At 35.7% G+C, this 20577-nt stretch overlaps 2 protein-coding genes and 1 non-coding gene across 7 annotated transcripts in view; 1 reads left to right on the plus strand and 2 right to left on the minus strand.

The window, feature by feature from the left end:
- Positions 1–42: 42 nt before the first annotated feature.
- eif2b4 (eukaryotic translation initiation factor 2B, subunit 4 delta) lies at positions 43–13333 on the minus strand. Of its 4 annotated transcripts, XM_067384881.1 has the most exons (14): positions 13261–13333; positions 12810–12847; positions 12454–12628; positions 9594–9794; positions 7271–7353; positions 7099–7140; positions 6566–6657; positions 3911–4025; positions 3755–3831; positions 3562–3664; positions 3359–3486; positions 3097–3274; positions 693–873; positions 43–604 (listed from the first exon to the last, which is right to left on the minus strand). In XM_067384881.1, exons 1-14 carry the CDS (start codon positions 13307–13309, stop codon positions 405–407), a joined length of 1662 nt encoding a protein of 553 aa, XP_067240982.1. In that variant the 5' UTR covers positions 13310–13333; the 3' UTR covers positions 43–404. The 4 variants fall into 4 exon arrangements, with proteins under 4 accessions (XP_067240982.1, XP_067240981.1, XP_067240980.1 ...); XM_067384880.1 differs by lacking the exon at positions 7099–7140 and having other exon boundaries at positions 9594–9791; XM_067384879.1 differs by lacking the exon at positions 7099–7140 and having other exon boundaries at positions 7271–7350.
- Positions 13334–14693: 1360 nt separating this feature from the next.
- Positions 14694–14776, minus strand: trnal-cag (transfer RNA leucine (anticodon CAG)). Its single transcript has one exon. It is a non-coding gene; the product is annotated as a tRNA-Leu (tRNA).
- A 3400-nt stretch (positions 14777–18176) lies between these two features.
- The window catches only part of scara5 (scavenger receptor class A, member 5 (putative)), a 38743-nt gene continuing 36342 nt past the window's right edge, over positions 18177–20577 (plus strand). For both annotated transcript variants that reach the window (XM_067383507.1, XM_067383508.1), the window contains exon 1: positions 18177–18321. The gene's annotated coding sequence lies outside the window, so the exon portion shown is untranslated. The remainder of the gene's footprint in view (positions 18322–20577) is intronic.

The following is a 20577-nucleotide window of genomic DNA, read 5'->3' on the forward strand; positions in this document are numbered from 1 at the left end:
TCCACTATATGGAGAAAAATCCTGGAATGTTTTCCTCAAAAACCTTCATTTCTTTTCCACTGAAGAAAGAAATATATAAACATCTTGGATGACATGGAGGTGAGTAAATTATCAGGAGATTTTAATTCTGAACTGAACTAATCCTTTTAAGTAAAGATTTGAATTTTCCATTCAGTGGGTTGAAATGGACCTCGTAATTCTTTTTTAGAAACTGGAATTGGACCAGATGTAAAATTCAAAATGAAACATTTGAAAGGATCCCAGCAGTGAGGACATAAACCATAGCTTTATTTGAAAAGCTTGTTCCATTTCATAGATATGTTTATTTGGTGCCAGAAGTCCTCTGAGCACACATTATTCATGTGCAGATGTGAGAGGGAAACAGAACCGTGTTCATCTGCTCTTCACTGATCCACGTTCTTGACTCGCAGTACCACAGGCACGGAGGTGCAGGGGATCATGCCCAAGTCAGTAATCACAAGGTCCACAAAGTCTGGTGGCGTCACGTCATACACCAAGTTCAGAAGCCCCAGTGATTTAACAGTCTGCCAATTCTCTAGATGGGTCTTCCCATTTCTGGTCACAATCAGGTCATCAGGGTCATCTGCAAAAATACATTGCGATTTATTTATTTTATTTTTTTTTGTAAATGACTCTAAATGTTAGTAACAAAAATAATCATTTAAAAATACCTAATTCATTGGATACAAAAGAGTCCGTCTGCACTCGTTCACAGAACTTGTAGGTCTCACAGCAGACCAGCACTGGTACATTGTAGGCCTTCGCTACCAGAGCAATCTGGGAAGTTCCCACACGTGACATCACATATCCATTGGCAAGAAGTGCATGGGCACCAAGAAATACCTTAGATACCTGGAAACAAGAGTGCAGAGTCCAAGTACTGATTCAGCATTCACTGAAACAACATAAAGCCAGTTAACTGTAGTACACTATTCAAAAGTTAGTGGTTTGAAACATTTCTATTTTAAATAAATGCTGATCTTTTGAACTTTCTATTCAAAGAATCCTGAAAAAATTTATTCATTCACCGGTTTCCACAAAAATAACTTTTCAACATTAGCTGTTTCCATTTAAAGTTGTGCTTTTAACTTGCGTGCAAAATCGGAACGTTTGTGAATAATGCAGCGCTTCAATCTCGTGTTCATGAGAACAAAAGCATCACTTTCTGGGATACTGGTGCAAAATATCAGTAATAAAAATGGAAGTTGCTGCAATCGTGATCTTTTTTCCTACATCATAAATGAGTTGCTTCTCAAAGCGGCAGACAAAATGAAATAATCGCTGTCATGTTCCCTTGCGTTTGCAAACACAATCATGCGAGACATTTCTGGGAGGGAATTATACCCAATCATTCTGGTGACAGACTCTGGCTCGGGTGTTTCAGAATGATCAAACCATCATTTGAGATGCTGCGATGCGATTGGTCCGCTGGTTAGTCCAGTTATCCAATCACATCCTCTGTTCACCGACAGCCGATTAATGACCGTTGCGATCAAATTTTACCTCAGACGAAAATTTGGCAGTGTCAGAAGATTTGGTGCACAGTCCTGCAGCAACAAACGTCAAATTGTCTTCACTTTTCAAGACAAGACGTGATCAAAATTAACACTAAAGATGTCTTTGTTCAGTCCTGTGTGTAATGCAGCTCACGGTCACTGAATGTGTTGATGATTTAAAACTTCGGATAGTTTTCATGTCGGATAAAAAAAATGTATCCATCTCAATTGAGTGCATACGGTTTTTATGCACTTCTTTGCATTTCCATCCAGCATTTTTTTTAACGCGAAATCCCAAAATGCGCATAAAAATAGGTGGATGGAAACAGCTTCTGATAATAAGAAATGTCTTTATATTAGAATGATTTCTGAAGGATCATGTGACACTGAAGACTGGAGTAATGATGCTGAAAATTCAGCTTTGATCACAGGAATAAATTACATTTTAAAATATATTAAATTATTAAACAGTTCTTTTAAATTTTAAGAATATTTGACAATATTGCAGTTTTTACTGTATATTTGATAAAAAAAAAATTCAGCCTTAGTGAACATAAGAGACTTTTTTCAAAAACATTTTTAAAAATACTTTAAAAGGTAATGTATATTTAGTTTAACATTATATGGTACTGTTGAGATTCTGAATTATGCGTTATATAATTATTTGAAATAAAACCATACTAGCAATCTTAGGCCCTATTTCCACCTGGTATTAAAGGTGATAGAGAGGATTTTTTCGTCGACTGAGAAACCAAAGACTGAGTTTTTTAAATGATTCATTATGTCGGACTCACCGCAGGTAACTCATAATCTGCAGTTGTTACTCCTGTCTCCTGACAAAAACATTGCATGCAGCGCCTGTGGAGTGTGGAAAGTTACTGGAGCGCGAAGCCGTGCTCGTCTCTCACAAGGAACGTCACGGCAGTGATTGACAAGCCAGAGGGCCAATCGTTTACGCGATGATCACGTAAACGATTGGCTGATGTTTTTAAGGCCCTACCTCGTGCACAGATGATGTATATTAATATTATTCCTTTCAGTGCACCTAATAAATAGTCTTTTATCAGTTACTAAAGACAGTTTCAAGTAATATTGCAAAAATTTATAAAAACATCCTCTTTAGCACATTGGGGTAAATTTATGTTTTTTTAGATCTTTTGATCCAATGGACATTAGCTCATGCAATTTACATATAAACATGACCGGAGACGACGGAAAAACACACCGAGTTTGCTTCTGCTCTAAAAGTCGAACACTGTGAGTGTGTGTTAGAAATCAGGGACGGTGAGAGAACATTGTGCTTGGTACGTTTTCCGTCTTCAAACCAAACTTGGGTCTTCAGATGATAAAGTTTAAATCCCGTCTGGCTAGAGCTCTTCCCATAATGTTTAAACATTAGGTCAGCAGGAGGAGTTTTGCACTGTTCAAATGCATTCGACCACATGAGCATTTACACTATGAAAGCAATCCTGCCAAATGTGTTTTACTACATCTGCAAGCACCTCACAATGAGCTAAAAATAAAATGTGCTTGCAAAAAAAAAAAAAAAAAAAAGGCTTTACTGAAAGGAATGACTCACTTCAGGCAGGATGTAGGACAAGGCAGATATGAGCACATAAGTACATCGGATGCCTTTCTTCACCAGACGCCTCAGCGCCTCTCGGCCCTCCAGCCTGGGCCGACTATCCACGACTATGACTCTGAACTTTCTTTCTTTCTCAAAAGCTTTGCACAGAATGTGATTGACAAGTGAAGAGCTGAAAAAAGACAAGAAAGGCACTTCTGAAAGCATTAATCCAGACTATTACAGGATTACGACAACTCAGTCTTAAAAATCTTACCAGCCATAAACAAGAATGACGTCTCCATCACTTATCTTCTCAATAGCATACTTCGAAATGGCTTCAGAAGCCAAAACGATCTTCTCATTTACGTAACTATCAATACATTCCTGCAGTTTCCTTTTTGCCTGTTGAGAAAACGCTGCTTTTAGAAACTCAACACTGAATATGAATGTCTCTGAAGTGACTCTGAACACTCTTACCTCCTCTTCTTTGCATTGACTGGATATATTTGAAATTTCCTTCTTGATGTACTTGATGGCGTTGCCCATGCTGGCTGAAAGAGGCCGACACTGGCTGAGAAAACTGTAGGAGGATCGGCAGTCAAATATTCGTTTCCAATAAGATTTCAAATTAAATAATCTACATCTGAACATCAATTTTCAGTAAGTAAACCTGATATAGGGTGACAGCTTGTTCACAAGGTCCCTTGACAACTCCTCGTTCGGAGGTGTGCTATAGTCTTGAATAACCTATAAAATGATTTCTGATTAATTAAATCCAAAAGTTAAGAGCTTCTAAGCAACTGTATGGGTTTTTATTATGAATTACCTGTTTGAAGGCATGTAGTAGGGCCACGGATCGAGCATTGGATCCTGCTATGATGCCCTGAGAGTACTGCAGACCCAGCCGAACAATGGATGGGTGAATGACCGTGGCAGGGATGCTACAAAACAAACCATATCAAACAATACAGGTCAAACTACTCATTCATTTAGGCTATACATTCTTCATTTTAAGGATGTACCGGTATTCAAATTTTGGCCGATACTGATAATTCTTTATATTTGAAAGCCGATAACCGATATATTGGCCGATAAATCTAAATACAAATTTTTGAGAGCCTGATTACAAAAACAAAAAAAGTTTCACCATCAAAAGCCGTGTCCAAAGCAAACAATTATAATGTTCTTAGGGCTGGGTAAAATAAATAAATAAAATCAATCTCTCGATTTTAATCGATTCTCATTTTTACGAACCGATATCATTTCTTAAATCCCAAGAATCGATTAGTCTAGTCTGTTTTCAGCTGATGAATGAGCAGAATATGTAGCTCCTCCCATCCAATAAATTGCAATAATCTTTGTGCTTTGTTACTTTTGATATGAAGCAACGTCTCAGATTTCAAATGACGTCCATCTTATGAGATTCAAAAAATAAATACCATTTTGGCGCTGTTTAATGTGGCGTGACGGATCGCTTTAGCGCCTCAGATAAAGAGAAGCATGTGATCATCCTCTCCTCCGCTTTAATACCAGTTACATCGAAATAAACATGCATGAACATCTGAAGGTATGTTAAAATATACAGTACAACTTACTGAAATCCGTATCATGTCTCGTGTAATCGCTCAGTGTTTCAACCTCGGAAAGACTCAATAAAACAGCTTGTAAACAATGTCACGTAACGTCACATTTAACTCAGAGAAACATATTCAGTGACCATAAACTCATTAGTCAGCTAGAAAAGTGACTCTAGAAAGCAACATTCTGATAAATATAGATTATGCACCGTTACATATTCATTATAATTTTTAATGTTCTTCAGTATTTAATGCATGTTTGAATAAATCAGTTATGACAGCCGTGATTTAAATGTTTATATTTCAAAAAAACGAATTGGAGTAGAAATATGATTATGTAATTCTAAACTTTATTTATTATAAAAACATCGAGTGTAATTTAAGTGTTTGTATATAAATAAGTTGATTTAACCTTCAATATTATTATAGTAGTACCAGCTGACTCCCATGTGTAGTTTACAGCATTAGATGAGAGATTTTTTTCCTCTAGAAAATATTCCATGTGCTGAAACTGAAATACAACATCCAAAATAATCGATATCCAATCAAAAGCATGTGAATAGTAATCGAATTGAATCGTGAAAACTGTCAATACCCAGCCCTAAATGTTCTCATTATAATTTTATAGCTTCACTGTGTTTTCCTTTTTGAAGTGATTTCAATCATATTTCAGAACCATCATGGTGGACAGTGCGTATCTGAAGTGTCTCAGCTGAAGGAAATAATCCATTATTTATCGGCTTCAATATATCCGCCAAATTGTCTTATCTGGCCGATAACGATAACATTAAAAATTAACGTAAGACGGCCGATACTGATATGGTGGCCGATATATAAAGCATCCCTACTTAATTTCTAATACATAGATAGATAGATAGATAGATAGATAGATAGATAGATAGATAGATAGATAGATAGATAGATAGATAGATAGATAGATAGATAGATAAATGTTTATTTCCTTCATGGATATTTTTTTTTTTTCCAACAAATCTTACTTCATCATCTTCATATATATAATTTATAAAACCATGATGAAAAGGAGGCAGGGTGAAGAATATCTTATATTTCCTGCCCCCTCCTATCCCAAAAATTTTTATTGTAAAAGCATACATGTATTTTTTTTCGACTGAGGTCCACTTATAATGTTAGTAAAGTTTTTATGCCATATTTTGTCATGATTATTTCCAACCTCTCTCTGAGATTGACAATTAAATGTGCTAAAGTTGTTTTTGAAGCTTAGATTCAATTAATAAAAAAAACAAACACTTTCTATTCATCAAATAATCCTGAAAATAAATTTTATCATGATTTTCCACAAAAATATTAAGCTGTTTTCAACATTGATAATAATCAGAAATGTTTCTTGAGCAATGATTTCTGAAGGATCATGTGACACTGAAGACTGGAGTAATGATGCTGAAAATTCAGCTTTGATCACAGGAATAAATTACACTTTACTATATATTCACATAGAAAACACTCATAATAAATTGTAATAATAGTATTTTTAATCAAATAAATACAGCCTTGGTGAACATAAGAGACTTCTTTGAAAGACATTTTTTATTAAAAATCCTACCAAAACTTTTTAAAAATAATGAATTTTGCCCCTTATATGACCCCTTTAAGGTACAATTATAGTAAGTAGAAAATAGGGTTGGGCTGACAGACAATGCAGTCATCCATCGCTGATGCTGACAGACGTCATGACATTGAGCCGGCACCGTGATTCAAACCAAACCACTGAAATTCAAATGGCGGATCATGTGTCCATCCAGACCACGAGACAGAACAGCAGAATAATTTTACTGTTACTAATTGAAGTGAGCAGCGCGTCACAACAGTTGTGTGGATCACACCACAAGCGCTCAGGATCATTTGTCATACATCGGTTACAGTACCTGATTTGCTGGGTTGGAGGGTTTTTCCGGCTGTACTGGTGTAGATGGGAAAACAGGCTGACCTTGTAGCCATAATCGGACCTCAAAGGAACCTAAGACAAGAGCAAACAACAGCATTCAATGTGAATATTGTGTTCCTTCAGGGACGGATGTTCTGGAGGTCACATCCTCCCTCCTCAGGTCAAGAGCTGAGGCTGCAACAGAACACATGAAGACATACGTGACGTGCACAACTGAAGAACGGCTCCACAGACCACTAAGAAAGCTTTACACTAGTGTTATAGATCTACACCTAACAAATAACAACTGAAAAATGATAATTAATCAAGAAAAAAATAATAAACACTCGAAAGTTCACCCACATATGACATCTAGCTCATCACATGAACACAATGAAGATGATCACAATGAAATCACCTCCAACATACATTAAAAGCAAATCAGAGTCGACGACTTTCACCAAGAATAAAAATTACATTAAACAAAAGAAAAAAATTCAACAATTCACTGCACACAAAAGTGTGGAGCCAGACCTGGACTCCAGTTATATTTAAACCGCATCCCTGCCCTGACTTCTGTAACACATGGGAAGGACCGGGGTTAAAAACGCTGCAAAATGGATCTCAGAAAACACCTGGATGAATCCGTCATCCGTCATTGGGCAGTAATCAAGAGGCAAAGCGGGACAGCGTTGACTTGTCTCACCTGCTGTCTTTCAAGTTTTTTGGCCAACTTCTTCAATGCAGCGGGGTCGTCCACCTGAACGTGCTCCGGTAACCTTTTCACTACTAACAGGAAATAGAGAAAGGAAATAAAAACAAGTAAAACTGATCAGTCATGCTGTTTGCACTAAAATGTTACATGACCAGTTAAACACTTTATTCCCAATATTAAAGGAGTAGTTCAGTTCAGAATTAAAATTTCCTGATAATTTACTCAACCTCATGTCATCCAATATGTTTATGTCTTTCTTTCTTCAGTCAAAAACCCAAAGGTTTTTGAGGAAGACATTCCAGGATTTTTCTCCATATAGTGGACTTCACTGGGGTTCAACGGGTTGAAGGTCCAAATCTCAGTTTCAGTGCAGCTTCAAAGAGCTCTACATGAGTGTTTCTCAAACTGGGGTACGTGAGGTGACAAAAGGGGCTATGCGAACAAAATCTGGAGTAGTTAATTTAACTCTAACATACCTTAAAATAATATTAAAACCGAGCATGTATTTCTAACTGGCAAAATGCCTTAAATCCATTACATTTAATCAAATTACCTCATGTTTTGCAGTCTAAAATGACTGCATCCACACAAGCAGCATGCATATGATAGATTGCGTGCTGAATCTGCTGCCTTAAATTGCTGCCGTTCTCGACAATGCACCTTTGTAAAAGTGGGGATTTAGCACTTGCATGAAGAACAAATATAGATACAGATAGTGGATTTACATCAATTTAAGACTCAAACTTTCTCCGATACAAAAACATACCTTGTGTGAGATCTTGTATTTAATGTGGATAACGAGGAAGAATGCAATTGTACCCAAATATCCACATGACTGCAAACGTGCATTATTATACAACAGGTCAAAAAACAAAACGTACGTTTTAAACACAGTACTGTTTTTACTCTATTTTGCAACGAAAAAATATTTCTAATGAAAACCACAGCAGAACTACAACACACGAATGCGGCTTTGAACGAATCATGAGAGTCAATGATTCAATGATTCATTCACAGCCACTTGCTTCGTTACTGAATGAATGACTCGATGACTCACTCATAAAAACAGTGACTCGCTGCCACCTACAGGCGGTTTTAGTTTAATATTTAAAAGTATCACTTCGTTTTACCATCATTGCATATTTCTCTATTAAACTTTTTATTTAAAACATTTATTTTATAAAGTTATTCATAAACGTAAAAATATGCACTGGAAAATCAATTTAGGGGGCAAATATTGTCCCTTAATGGAAAAGGTGTGACTGCAGACGAAGTGGAAGAGAGGGGGTACGCAGAAGGATGGGAATCCCTTCAGGGGGTACTCCACACTAAAAAGTTTGAGAACCACTGATCTACATGATCCTAGAATAGGAATAAGAGTCTTATCTAGAGAAACCATCAGTCATTTTCTAAAAAAAATAAACATGTATAAACTTTTTAACCACAAATGCTCATCTTGCACTGCTCTGTGATGCTCCACGCATGACGTAATCATGTTGGAAAGGTCATGTGGAAGTACCAATCCAGTGTTTATAAAGTTAAACAACCTTTACAAACAAAAGGCTAAAACAATGATGTCGAACGATTTTGAAGTTGGAGGAGAAAATAAAATGGAGTTTTTTGCCCTACCTTTCTAACATGATTACGTCATGCATGGAGCATCACAGAGCAGTGCAAGACGAGCATTTGTGGTTAAAACGTATATAATTTTTATTTATTTTAGAAAATGACAGATGGTTTCTCTAGATAAGACTCTTATTCCTCGTCTGGGATCATGTAGAGCTCTTTGAAGCTGCACTGAAACTGACATTTGGACCTTCAACCCGTTGAACCCCAGTGAAGTCCACTATATGGAGAAAAATCCTGGAGTGTTTTCCTCAAAAACCTTCATTTCTTTATAACTGAAGAAAGAAAGACATGAACATCTTAGATGACGTGAGGGTGAGTAAATTATCAGGAAATTTTAATTCTGAACTGAATTAATCCTTTTTAATATTTTCTGCATTTTTATTTAAAATAAACACCTCTCCAAAGTTGAAACATGATGGAAAAAGGCAGAAGAATGAGCTCAGAAAAAGGCATATTCGAACTCGACAACCGAATGGGTTAATTTTATAATTCTGTCTGGCTGAGACAGATAATGGTGGGCGGAGTAAATACTTGCACTTGGTGTAAATAGACACTACATTTTTTAGATTTGAAATGGGAAAAAATAAAAATAGATGCAAAAATTTTTTTTTTGGAATGGCTGATAAAACTGGGCAATGCCCAAACTTGACATCCTGGAATATCCTTTTCTGTAGCACTGAATTACCTGGTTGGAGCTCATTGGGGGAAGCTTTAGGCTTGCTGGAGGTGGTCTGCTGCCCCCCTTCCTTCTTGCCCTGTTTTGATGCTCGTTCTGTGTCCTGCCGTGCCCGGCGCTCCGCTCGCAGCTCTGCTTTGGTCTTCACAGGCTTCTCTGCGGCCGCAAGAGATTCAGACGCAGATGCGCTTACAGGCACGGGAGCCGCTGCTGAGGTCAAAGGGCACAGCAATTAAAAACACCCAAAAATAGACAATAGACTAAAAAGGCTATTAAAGGCACAATATGTAATTTTCGCCGCTAGAAATCTCTTATTCAAAACAAAGGCGTAGCTTGATGACGCCGTGATTTGGCTGAATCATGGGAGGTGTTGTCTTCACATCTACAACTGGTGAAAAAGAATCGGACGGGACTTGGGCAGAAATCATATATTTATGGATGAACTACCAGTGCTTCCCACACATAGACTTATAATAACGGCCGCCCAAGTATATTTGGAGACACATTTTTGCTTTTATTATTTTTATCCGCGCAAGATAATGAAACCATCCATGATCGATAAACTAGTCGTTTCATACCTGCTCGTTATGTGTGCGTCAGAACTGTTTACTCCTGCTGACATTCCCACAGGCGCTGCATTTTGCAAAGTCACAAGGGGGCGCTGTTGCGCGTTCTACAAGCTCATGCAACAACGCTTCAGTCTGCTTCAAAGTGATTATCAATCAATGAAAAGCGCAGATTTATGCCAAACGATTGCTAATGAACTCAAGTTGATGAATTATTACAAAGTCTACTTCATGGCCTTTATATAAAATGTTTTAGACGATTGTAAGAATCTGAAGGATCAGCCTGCAATAGTACCGACATTTCAAAATAAGAGTCCCAGTGTATTTCGGGCTTGTTTATAATTAAAAGTCACACGCTAAGTTTTTTTCTTTTGGGCATTAGTGGAATTTTGGTTACACAATAAATTGTATTTAATTTGATTTCCATTTAATTCATAGTAAATTATTGTAGTTTCTCCCACAGGAAGAAAAGACTAAGAACATTATTTGACACATATATTATTCATTTTATAAATTTTACTAGGAAAATCTGTGTCCCATTCACTGAGAGAGACACTATATGACAGCAAGGAGAACATAGGAAAATGTGAACCATTTAAGTGCCGTAATTTTGCATAATTTACAATGCATAATATTAGTATGTAATTAAATGTAATATGCTATGTAATTAAAATTAATTTCAATAAATAAAAATACTGTTAAAAATCACACATTATTTGTTTGTCACATGTAGTAGACCATTTTTGTGCCGTGGGTAATAGGAGGATTTTTCACCCGGCTACCGCCACAAGTATTTCAAACATGTGGGAAGCACTGACTACTGTATTAAAGATTTATTAACATTATTGGAATATGAAGCAGGGTGTGGCTGAAATCCGTTAGAGCAGAACGAGGCCGCTGGAGCGATCGCTAATGAGAGATGAGTGTGACACCCTCGAGAGCAGCAGAGCTTTTATTATGCCACAGTCACCGCTTCCGCTTCTTCTGGTCAAGCGTATGTGAAGCCCTGTTTATCATATAAGATACATCTGTGCATTGAAAATGATGTTATAACGTTACTCTGTGCGTTCACACGCCGGCTGCTATGAGACACTGTTACACACTGCAGTGAGCTAGATTGATATTAGTCGGGTAAAGCATGGTACTCACGGTAAATCAGGAAAATGAGATTCAAACATAAGACTAAACGTGTTGAGCTGTATAACATGACTAGTTTTCTGTCTATGAATGTATCCAATAAAACACATGATATATTAAAGCGTCTTTAGTGTTTCCATGGTTTCTACAAAATAAAACTGAAAATCGAGGGTAACGCGGGTATGATGTCATTGATAGGAGACGCACAGACACGGTCCTTGATTAAAATTGCTTATTTATCTGGTTTCAAACATTCTTGGAAACATTTGGGATAATGTAAATACACAAGTCAACAAAATATACAACACTGTTCTAGTGGTTTTTGGGGATATTTTAATCTAAAAATCTTACATACTGTGCCTTTAAAAGACTATTGAAAAAAAAAACTAAATAATGACTTATTTAGTGATGGCCGATTTCAAAACACTGCTTCAGGAAGCTTCGGAGCGTTATGAATCAGCATATCGAATCATGATTCAGATCAAACTGTCAAACTGCTGAAATCACGTGACTTTGGCGCTCCGAACCGCTGATTCGACACGCTGATTCATCTGTGCTCTAAATCTTCCTGAAGCAGTGTTTTGAAATCGGCCATCACTATATAAGCCGTTATTTTGTTTTTTTGGTGCACCAAAAATATTCTCGTCGCTTTATAATATTAATATTGAACCACTGTACTCACATGAACTGAATTAAATATGTTTTTAGTACATTAATGGATCTTGAGAGAGGAAATGTCATTGCTGGCTATGCAGGCCTCACTGAGCCATCGGATTTCATCAAAAATATCTTAATTTGTGTTCTGAAGATGAATGAAGGTCTTACGGGTGTGGAACGACATGAGGGTGAGTAATTAATGACAGAATTTTCATTTTTGGGTGAACTAACCCTTTAAGCTAAGAAATAAAAACAATGACAGTAAATAATATAGTAATAATAATAATAATAATTTGCATTTGCCTGTTGTTAACTCCATCCTCACTTAACCATAGCCAACTCTAAATATTAATCTATTCTCAATCAGAGAGAAAAATACCAATACAAACATAAATAAATGTAAATAAATAAATACCTTAAAATGATCCCATTTTAAATCAAAATTGAATTAGTTTTTAATAAATGTCATGTTGCAGGAAAACAGTTTTAAGCACAGTGGACTGAAGTACCTTTATGTGTCGGGCTCTGTGTGACCGGCTTTGATGGAGCTTGAACAGATGCCTTCTCTTTCTCCTTCTCCTTCTTCTCTGGAGGACCTTTGTCATCTTTTTTACTCTTTTTATGTTGCTTCTTCTCTTTCCTAAGACGTTGCTTCTCTTCTTTGGTCAGTTCCTTACCTTCAGTCTACAGATGAAAACAGAGAGGAATCACAGTCTGAATGGGCTGAGCTTGAGCATCTAAACTGAGAATGTGGCTATGATGCCCAAAATGCTGTCCAGGTAGACAGATCACTAGGTTTTGAGACAGCCAAATCAGCTATGAATATTGTGAAATTAAATAACATTAAAATAAAGACTTGACCTACCTTCGCTCGTACAATTTCGTGCAACTTGCCATCTTCACCTATGATTTAAAACGGATCCAGTGTTAAAAATGTCCTGTATTTGCACAGAAGCTACTGCTAGAAGATTTGCAGTGTTATTTCATCATGCTGCTTCACTCGATCTATACAAACTAATGAATGTCGCATCAAGATTCAGTAAATCTTGCAAACGCACAGTAGGAATACATGCAAACCACAGGAAAAATCATGATCGTGTCTCTGTAGTCAGATTTGAACACATGTTCAGAATGACAAACACTGCATGATGTAATTTTCAGTGCTCATGTGAAGTCAGCAGTGTCACGGCAGAGGCGATCCGCGGCGTCTCCAGCGCGCACACGAGTCTCTGTGAACACTTTAAACCGCTGCTCATGAACGTGTTTGACTCAGTAACAGCACACGTATAAAGAAAGTTTAAATCTGTATATTTTACCTAAAGTATGATTGATGCTGTCAACCTGTCTGCCTTCCGAATCCGCCATGTTTCACTTCTTCGTGACTTCTCGCTGGTAATCTGATGTGAAGAGCAGTCGGGAGGAATTACACCGCCCTCTAGCGGTTCACACGAGTGAGCTGACTTTATGTGTGTAATGTATGAATGTGTGCATTATTCATTTATTTTTACAATAAACACTATGTAAGTTGCATGAATATATATATATAAATATATATATATATATATATATATATATATATATATATATATATATATATATATATATCATTCATGCAACTTATATAGTCCGTTGCAAGAAAAAATATGCAAATCACTTGCAGAAAATGTGAATAATTTTAACAAAATAATGGAGATAATACAAAATGCATGTTATTTTTTATTTAGTACTGTCCTGAGTAAGATATTTTACATAAAAGATGTTTGCATTTAGTTCACAAAACAAAACAATAGCTGAATTTATTAAAATAACCCCATTCATAAGTATGTGAACCATTGATTCTCAATACTGTGTGGTTACCTGAGGATCCACGACTGTTTTTGTGTTTTGTGATGGTTGTTCATGAGTCTCTTGTTTGTCCTGAACAGTTAAACTGAGCTCTGTTCTTCAGAAAAATCCTCCAGATCCTGCAGATTCTTCAGTTTTCAAGCATTTTTGCATATTTTAACCCTTTCCAGCAGTAGCTGAATGATTTTGAGATTCATCTTTTCACACTGAGGACGACTGAGGGACTCAAACTCAACTATTAAAAAAGGTTCAAACATTCACTGATGCTATATATATATATATATATATATATATATATATATATATATATATATATATATATATATATATATATATATATATACAGTGACCTAAAACTGAATTTAAGGTAGCTAATTAAATGATTAAATGACTAAATTATTGAATATAAACTTTCATTTAAGAGTATTAAGTATTTAATTGATTTTCTAAAATCACAAAGTATAACGTCTATACACCACAGAGTCTATTTTTATACCCGGAATATCCCCTGAGATACAAATATTTACAGATTATGAAAAATGTAAAAAATTAACGTAATAAAATCATGTTTAACAACAACTTTTTATACATACGTCCCCTCCAAATATTGTAAATATGTGAAATATATCGACTTTATATCTGAAGGTGAGTAGATTTCTCACTTGAGGTGGTCATGTTGTTTTAAAATACTGCCTGTGAGCTAAATAAAGAATATGAACAAAGTCACCAGATCTAAATATTCACAACAAACACCCTTTCAAAAATTAAACCAAGAAATGAGACACTTTCACTGTCGCTTCCCACAGCCTCTCAAACGAGATAAAAGAGACGGAGCACATTCGCTTACAGCAGCAACAACAAGCTCTTATAATATATATGTAATAAATAAAAAAAAAAATGTTATTGTCAGAAGTGGGATTCGAACCCACGCCTCCAGGGGAGACTGCGACCTGAACGCAGCGCCTTAGACCGCTCGGCCATCCTGACATACGTTACGACCATACGTCATCACGTAAATAGTAATAACACCGTAATTACATAGTAACAGTATTTGTCGTTTTTTGTAACGTTTTAAGCTTTAAAATATTGTTGTTTGTGAATTTAATTGTGAATTAAATAGTGTATTAAAATATCATTAAGGATGTTTGCTGGAAAATCTTTACAAATTAACAATAACTTATGAAGATTTTACAGTAAGTTAAATGAACATTCTTAATGAAAAACACAGTTACAAACAACACTATTTTAATGCACAAAACATTACTAAAACGACAAAACGTGAAGAACACCGACTTAACCAAAGGCAAACAAACTCTGTTTATGCAGCTAAGTTAAGTCATTAACAGCTGCTAGAGTGTTCAGAAACAGCACGTACATTTGTAAAGTTTACCTGTTGCTTAATTGATGCTTTCTACCCGATTCCGCAGTGTGTCATTTCTTCACACCACTTCTTTTTAGCAAACTGATTCTGAAAAGGATGAATTACGGCGTTTCGAAGCACTCCAGAGCCCTCTGGTGGTCAAAGCAATGTAAACATGCTAAAAGCGATTTTATGTTTTAATTATTATATACTAATATTTAGGATTCTATACCGTGTATATACCCCAAACATTTTCAAACTGAGGTCCGGGGACCCTCAGGGGGCCTCAAGAGAGTGATAAGGGGTCAGCGGAAGAGTATGCAAATGTGTAAAACGTGTGAAAAATGCAGAATAAAAAACATGTTTGAAGAGTAAAATAAATAAATAAAAATCAAATCAAATAAAAATCATATAAATTTGATTTAAATAAACAAATGATACATCCAACAGCACAGTATTATAGTAAGTATAAGTGAATAATAAGTATTTTACACATATTTATTGTTTTTTCACAGTGTAAATTGAGGTTTTATACATGAAAATAAATAGCTGCCTTTTACATTTTAAAATGGGGGTGCCTTGCACAAGGATGATCATATTTGAGTATTCGTATGAGATTCATCTGTGGCATCTAAAAGATTGAATACCCCTGGTATCGCCTAGCAAAACCAGAATCAGTTTAATAGATATCAGAACCTGCATGTGTAAGAAACATGGGGGACAGAATCTGACGACTACAGTCCAGCTGTCTGAATCCGTCCCCCAACCCGCCTGACCAGAATACTTTCTGTGCGCAAAAACAAAACAAAAATAGGGAAGAGTAGAGATTGTTGAATATAGTTGTTATTTTTGTTTTGTTTTTGTGCACAAAAAGTATTCTGGTCTCTTCATAACATAAAGGTTGATCCACTGCAGTCACATGACTGTTTTAATGATGTCTTTAGTACCTTTCTGGACCTTGAAAAGTGCATCTGTATTTCACTCCGTGATATTTTCTTATTTCTACTGGCTTTGCATGTATTTGTCAAAGATTCAAAATTTAACCAAGTCATCCAAGCAACAAATTCCCAGGGGGCCGTTCTTCATACATGGATTACTCGATTAGCGGGATTTCACTGTTGATGATTTGACATGATCCCGGATTGTTCGGTTCTTTGAAGCTCATCCCAGAGTTGCTGTCATAGCAACAGGTCCGTAAATTCAAACCTGCTTGGGAGAAGCTTATTTCATGTAAACAGGATTAGATTGTGTCTTTTTAAATGCAGGTGATGCTTAAAGTCTGTCCCAGTCACTGCTACTTTCTTACAAGAGAAACCAAGGGACAATGATAATTTAAAATAATAATAATGATTTAATTATGATGCACAGTATAGACATTACTCCTTGAGAGATTTATTTGTGAGGGAATAATTACCTAACAATATTATTGGAGTCTTACACACTTGATGTACAGTTAGTCTTCATTCAGAATGGACAGCATATATTTAATCATGTCTGACAACTTGAAAAAAATGTCGTTTTATAATGTGTAAATAAATATTTAATGATCTATAAGCTTTTCACAGATTTCTGTGTACACTAATTATATAAAACAATACTGTCAGTACACCATAGTTATACAAATGAACTGGATCTAAAGGGATTGAAATCGCAAGAAAATGATTAGGTTTAAGATTCCTTATCTGACGGCTCCCTCTAGTGGACAACAATATTAGCTTTTTTCAGGCTGATAGTTTAGAATTGAAACTCATGAAACTGTATGTTTGCTCAGAATGACTTGAGATTGTCCCCATTTGTAAAAGCGAATATTTAAAAATGTAGGAAATTCAACATTTGATAGAAAACAAAACAATAATTACCACACTAACCAGCAGGTGGCGGCAAAGTAGCATTTATTTGCGCATATATCAGCCATTTTCTGTAATAGTTCTTCACTTAGTTTCGCTTTTGAATATATTTTGAAATATTATATTCGCTTTTGAAATATTAAACATAAAATAACTAGGTTTAAAAATACATTTTGTCAATGTGAAGTATGAAGTACTCACAAAATCTCATGAAAAACAATAACTTTTCATGTGAATGAATGACACAGAAAGCGAGCACCACTCTCTCTTTATAATCACAGCAGCTGTCAGTCAGTGCAGCACAAGATCATTGATTTCAGCACACTTTTTATTCAATGAATCTAACTAAAGTGCACAAGAAATATTTAATTTTTGAAGCTTTTTTTTCACACGAAAGTGTGAAAACTGATAGTCGAATTGAATTTAGCCGAGGAGGAACACTGAGGTACGTCTTTATTTATTTATTTTTTTGTCGTTTTATGTTTAAGGAACTAAATTAATGTTATAATGCCTGACTATTCAAGTGACTACATTCTGATTATAAACTAAGTATTACACTACTGATGCTCAACACACCAGTAGATGACATCTCACCGGAAGTTCTCGACCTGGCTTATATTATTGCGGAAGTTCTAAAGAACGCTCCGTGCATATAGTCCATTGAGGTCCTGTAAACAACTATTAAAAACGGCAAAGTTTGCCTATATTGTTTCATATGTCTTTATAGTATGACATTTCTATTAAAACGTCTAATAAGCAGCACCGCACAGCTGATATTCAGCTATATTATTTCTATGTGAACATATGTGGATATTAGGCTACGATATTAATACTAGCTATATTATTCATGTTATTAGTTATTACTATGTGAATATGACTGAAATTAAATGTTTTCTTTTATCTGTAGCTTTTCTTGTATTATTCCATAAAAAAAAACCAAAAAAAAAAAAAACAATGCCAATTTTGATTTCATTACGCTTTCTCACACTCAGCTCTTTTCTGGTCTGCATGTACTCGTATTGATTCTGAGGGTAATAGTGACCCAATCTGGCAACCCTGGGAAGCACTTTTGTGTGTTTTCCCACATGTGGGAGTCGCATGAAATTGGACACTTTCTTCAGCGCGAAGGACGCTTGCCGATGGATTGAGGCAGGAATATATTTGCTCTGTTCACAGAACACACAGAAAACTCCACGCAGTTCTAGTGTCCGTGCAGTACGACAACACAAAACTACAGAGGTTTAACTCCCGGATCTCTGCACTGATTCCAGCACTGAGCATCAGCTTGAACAGGAACCTGCGGCTTCAGCACCCACTTGACTCCGGTAATGACACAAACAAGCTTTTCCCCTCTGGTCATGATGGAGCTCAGAGCTGACAGGTCCAACTGAGACAGTGTGAGATGGAAGAATGTTTTCATGTACATTTTGTATTTAGGATGGCTGTCTAATTGTTTTATTCTCGGTATTGTTGAATTGTGTTTTCATGCCCCGTGACCTAAAAGTTTCTGCGATCAAAGCAGTTTCTATATTTTGTTGTCATACAATCATTTAGTTCAAGTCTCATATCGACTATGCTATTCTCCAGCAGATTTGTATTTATTGTAATTTATTGCAATGTCAGCACTTACAGTCAGATTTATTGTACTAAGACATTATTTGTGAAGATGTATTGAGGGTAATCAATGCATGCATGCACATTGGCAATATTTGGTTTAACTTAATTCAATTGTGGACAGGGATTTCTTATTTTTTATATAGGGGTCAATGACGTGACGGGTCATTTTTTTTTTTTGTCCAAAGGCCTTAAATAATAATAAAAACAAAGACATCCACAGTATGTAAGTAGTTCAGCTAAATCTATTTTATCGCATCCAAAAGGTTTTAATTATATTTTGCTACATATACAATTTTAAAGATTTTGAAGTCTCAAAAGGTCATTCAGTTTAACCGTCCAAAGGGCAATACATCCACTTCATTTGTGAGTAAAATTGATATTTATATTTATAAAATGTAATAAATGTATATATTTTTTATTCTGGCATGATTTATAACATCATATATCAACATAGTCGTTGCTTTGTTATGAGAAAGAACTTCAAAATGAATTTCATTGATGTCATTCGGAGTAACCATTATAAAGGGGCCATTTTGGATCAAGTTATGCGGTCAATATCATGTGACAGGATGTGACATCATTCAGACGCCTGCAAAGGACCACATGGTCATGAAGCAAAGTAACTAACTCTCTCTTAACTATTTGAAAAATTCATGTTTTCACTTGTTCATACGCATGTCCTAAAACATCAGGTCATTCAGTACAACCGCTATAAAACATGGAAAAGGTTGTTATATTTTAAAAACTTGTTCTAAATATAAAATATTTGTCCTTTTGTTAGCTAGCTATCAAGCTAACTAGCTAACTAGCTAGATATCAGCCTTTTAGCATTGTTTGAAAATATCGTCATTCGGTATAACCAAAAGTGTCATTTAGTAAAACCGAAATTTTGGTTAAACTGCATGACTTTTCCGAATGATCTTGTAAAAAATGACAAAAGCAGTGTTAATTGATCATAAAATCCACATAATATAACTGTTAACACTTAAAAAAACTTCAAAACTAATTATATCTACATTATGTTTTTTTTTTTTCACTTTTACAAACTTTTTTCGTCAATGACCCATATCATATAATGACCGTGTAGGCTTGTATTCAGGCTTGTATTGTAGTCAGAAAGCTATTGAGTTAACTGAAACACAGCCGAATCTTTCAGGTTAACTACAAGCCACAGCACACAATAGCATGATAAATCTAACGTTTTTACTATGTAATGTATGGGATGAGCGAGGCATATGTCAGTGTACTGGTTTTTGTGCAATAATTGCTCATTACAGGTACATACATTACCATCCTCAGCTTTAGCAGTTATCTTTATTTACCTTATGACATAGCTAAGTGAAGTCATTTATCATCATTAATGATTAACCTGTCCTCTTTGAAGTCATTGTTATGATTATGATGATGGTTATAATTGTTATTTTTTGTTATTTATTGTGTTATTTTGCTTTAGTTGGAAACAGAATGCTGCAGCAAATGTATGTAACTTCTCATGTAAGATGCAGTGAAGTGAAAAGAGACAAATATTAGAGACAGATGTGGGAACTGAAAAAGAGAAAAGGAGGTTTGCAGAGCAGAGAGGTTTGCTCTTTTTTTTTTTTTTGTGATCTCCATTATCCAGTAGATTTACAGTAATCTGAGTTGCATAGCAGCCACATGAGCTCACAGTGCTGTCCACGCTTTGTGCCAAACTGTCAGTGTGCACTTGTATAATCAGAGAGAGCAGATAGAGTGCTTTTTAATGACATTTTTAAACTAGACTTTGTTTGTTTTGTAAGAAGTAAACTTTGGTTACAATGACCATTCAAGTAGAAGTGGATTCTTCAAACTTTGACTTTTGCGTAAGCTTTCTCCTCATTGAAGCAATGCACCGACTATGCAATGATGGAGAATAGTCCAGTTCTCTGACTTTAGTGGATATTTTTACATTATTAAGTTGCAATATGCAGTGTAGAAGACTCCTG

This window comes from Chanodichthys erythropterus, chromosome 4 (assembly GCF_024489055.1).
Source record: "Chanodichthys erythropterus isolate Z2021 chromosome 4, ASM2448905v1, whole genome shotgun sequence".
In the NCBI taxonomy this organism is placed as follows: Eukaryota; Metazoa; Chordata; class Actinopteri; order Cypriniformes; family Xenocyprididae; genus Chanodichthys; species Chanodichthys erythropterus.

Coding starts and splice junctions, on each gene's coding strand:
- eif2b4 (XM_067384881.1), bottom strand. CDS start 13,309: ATGGCGGATTCGGAAGGCAGACAGGTTGACAGCATCAATCATACTTTA. Junction 7,141..7,270: donor AAAAACTTGAAAGACAGCAG/GTGAGACAAGTC, acceptor CATGTGTTACAG/AAGTCAGGGCAGGGATGCGG. Junction 3,487..3,561: donor GTCAATGCAAAGAAGAGGAG/GTAAGAGTGTTC, acceptor TTTTCTCAACAG/GCAAAAAGGAAACTGCAGGA.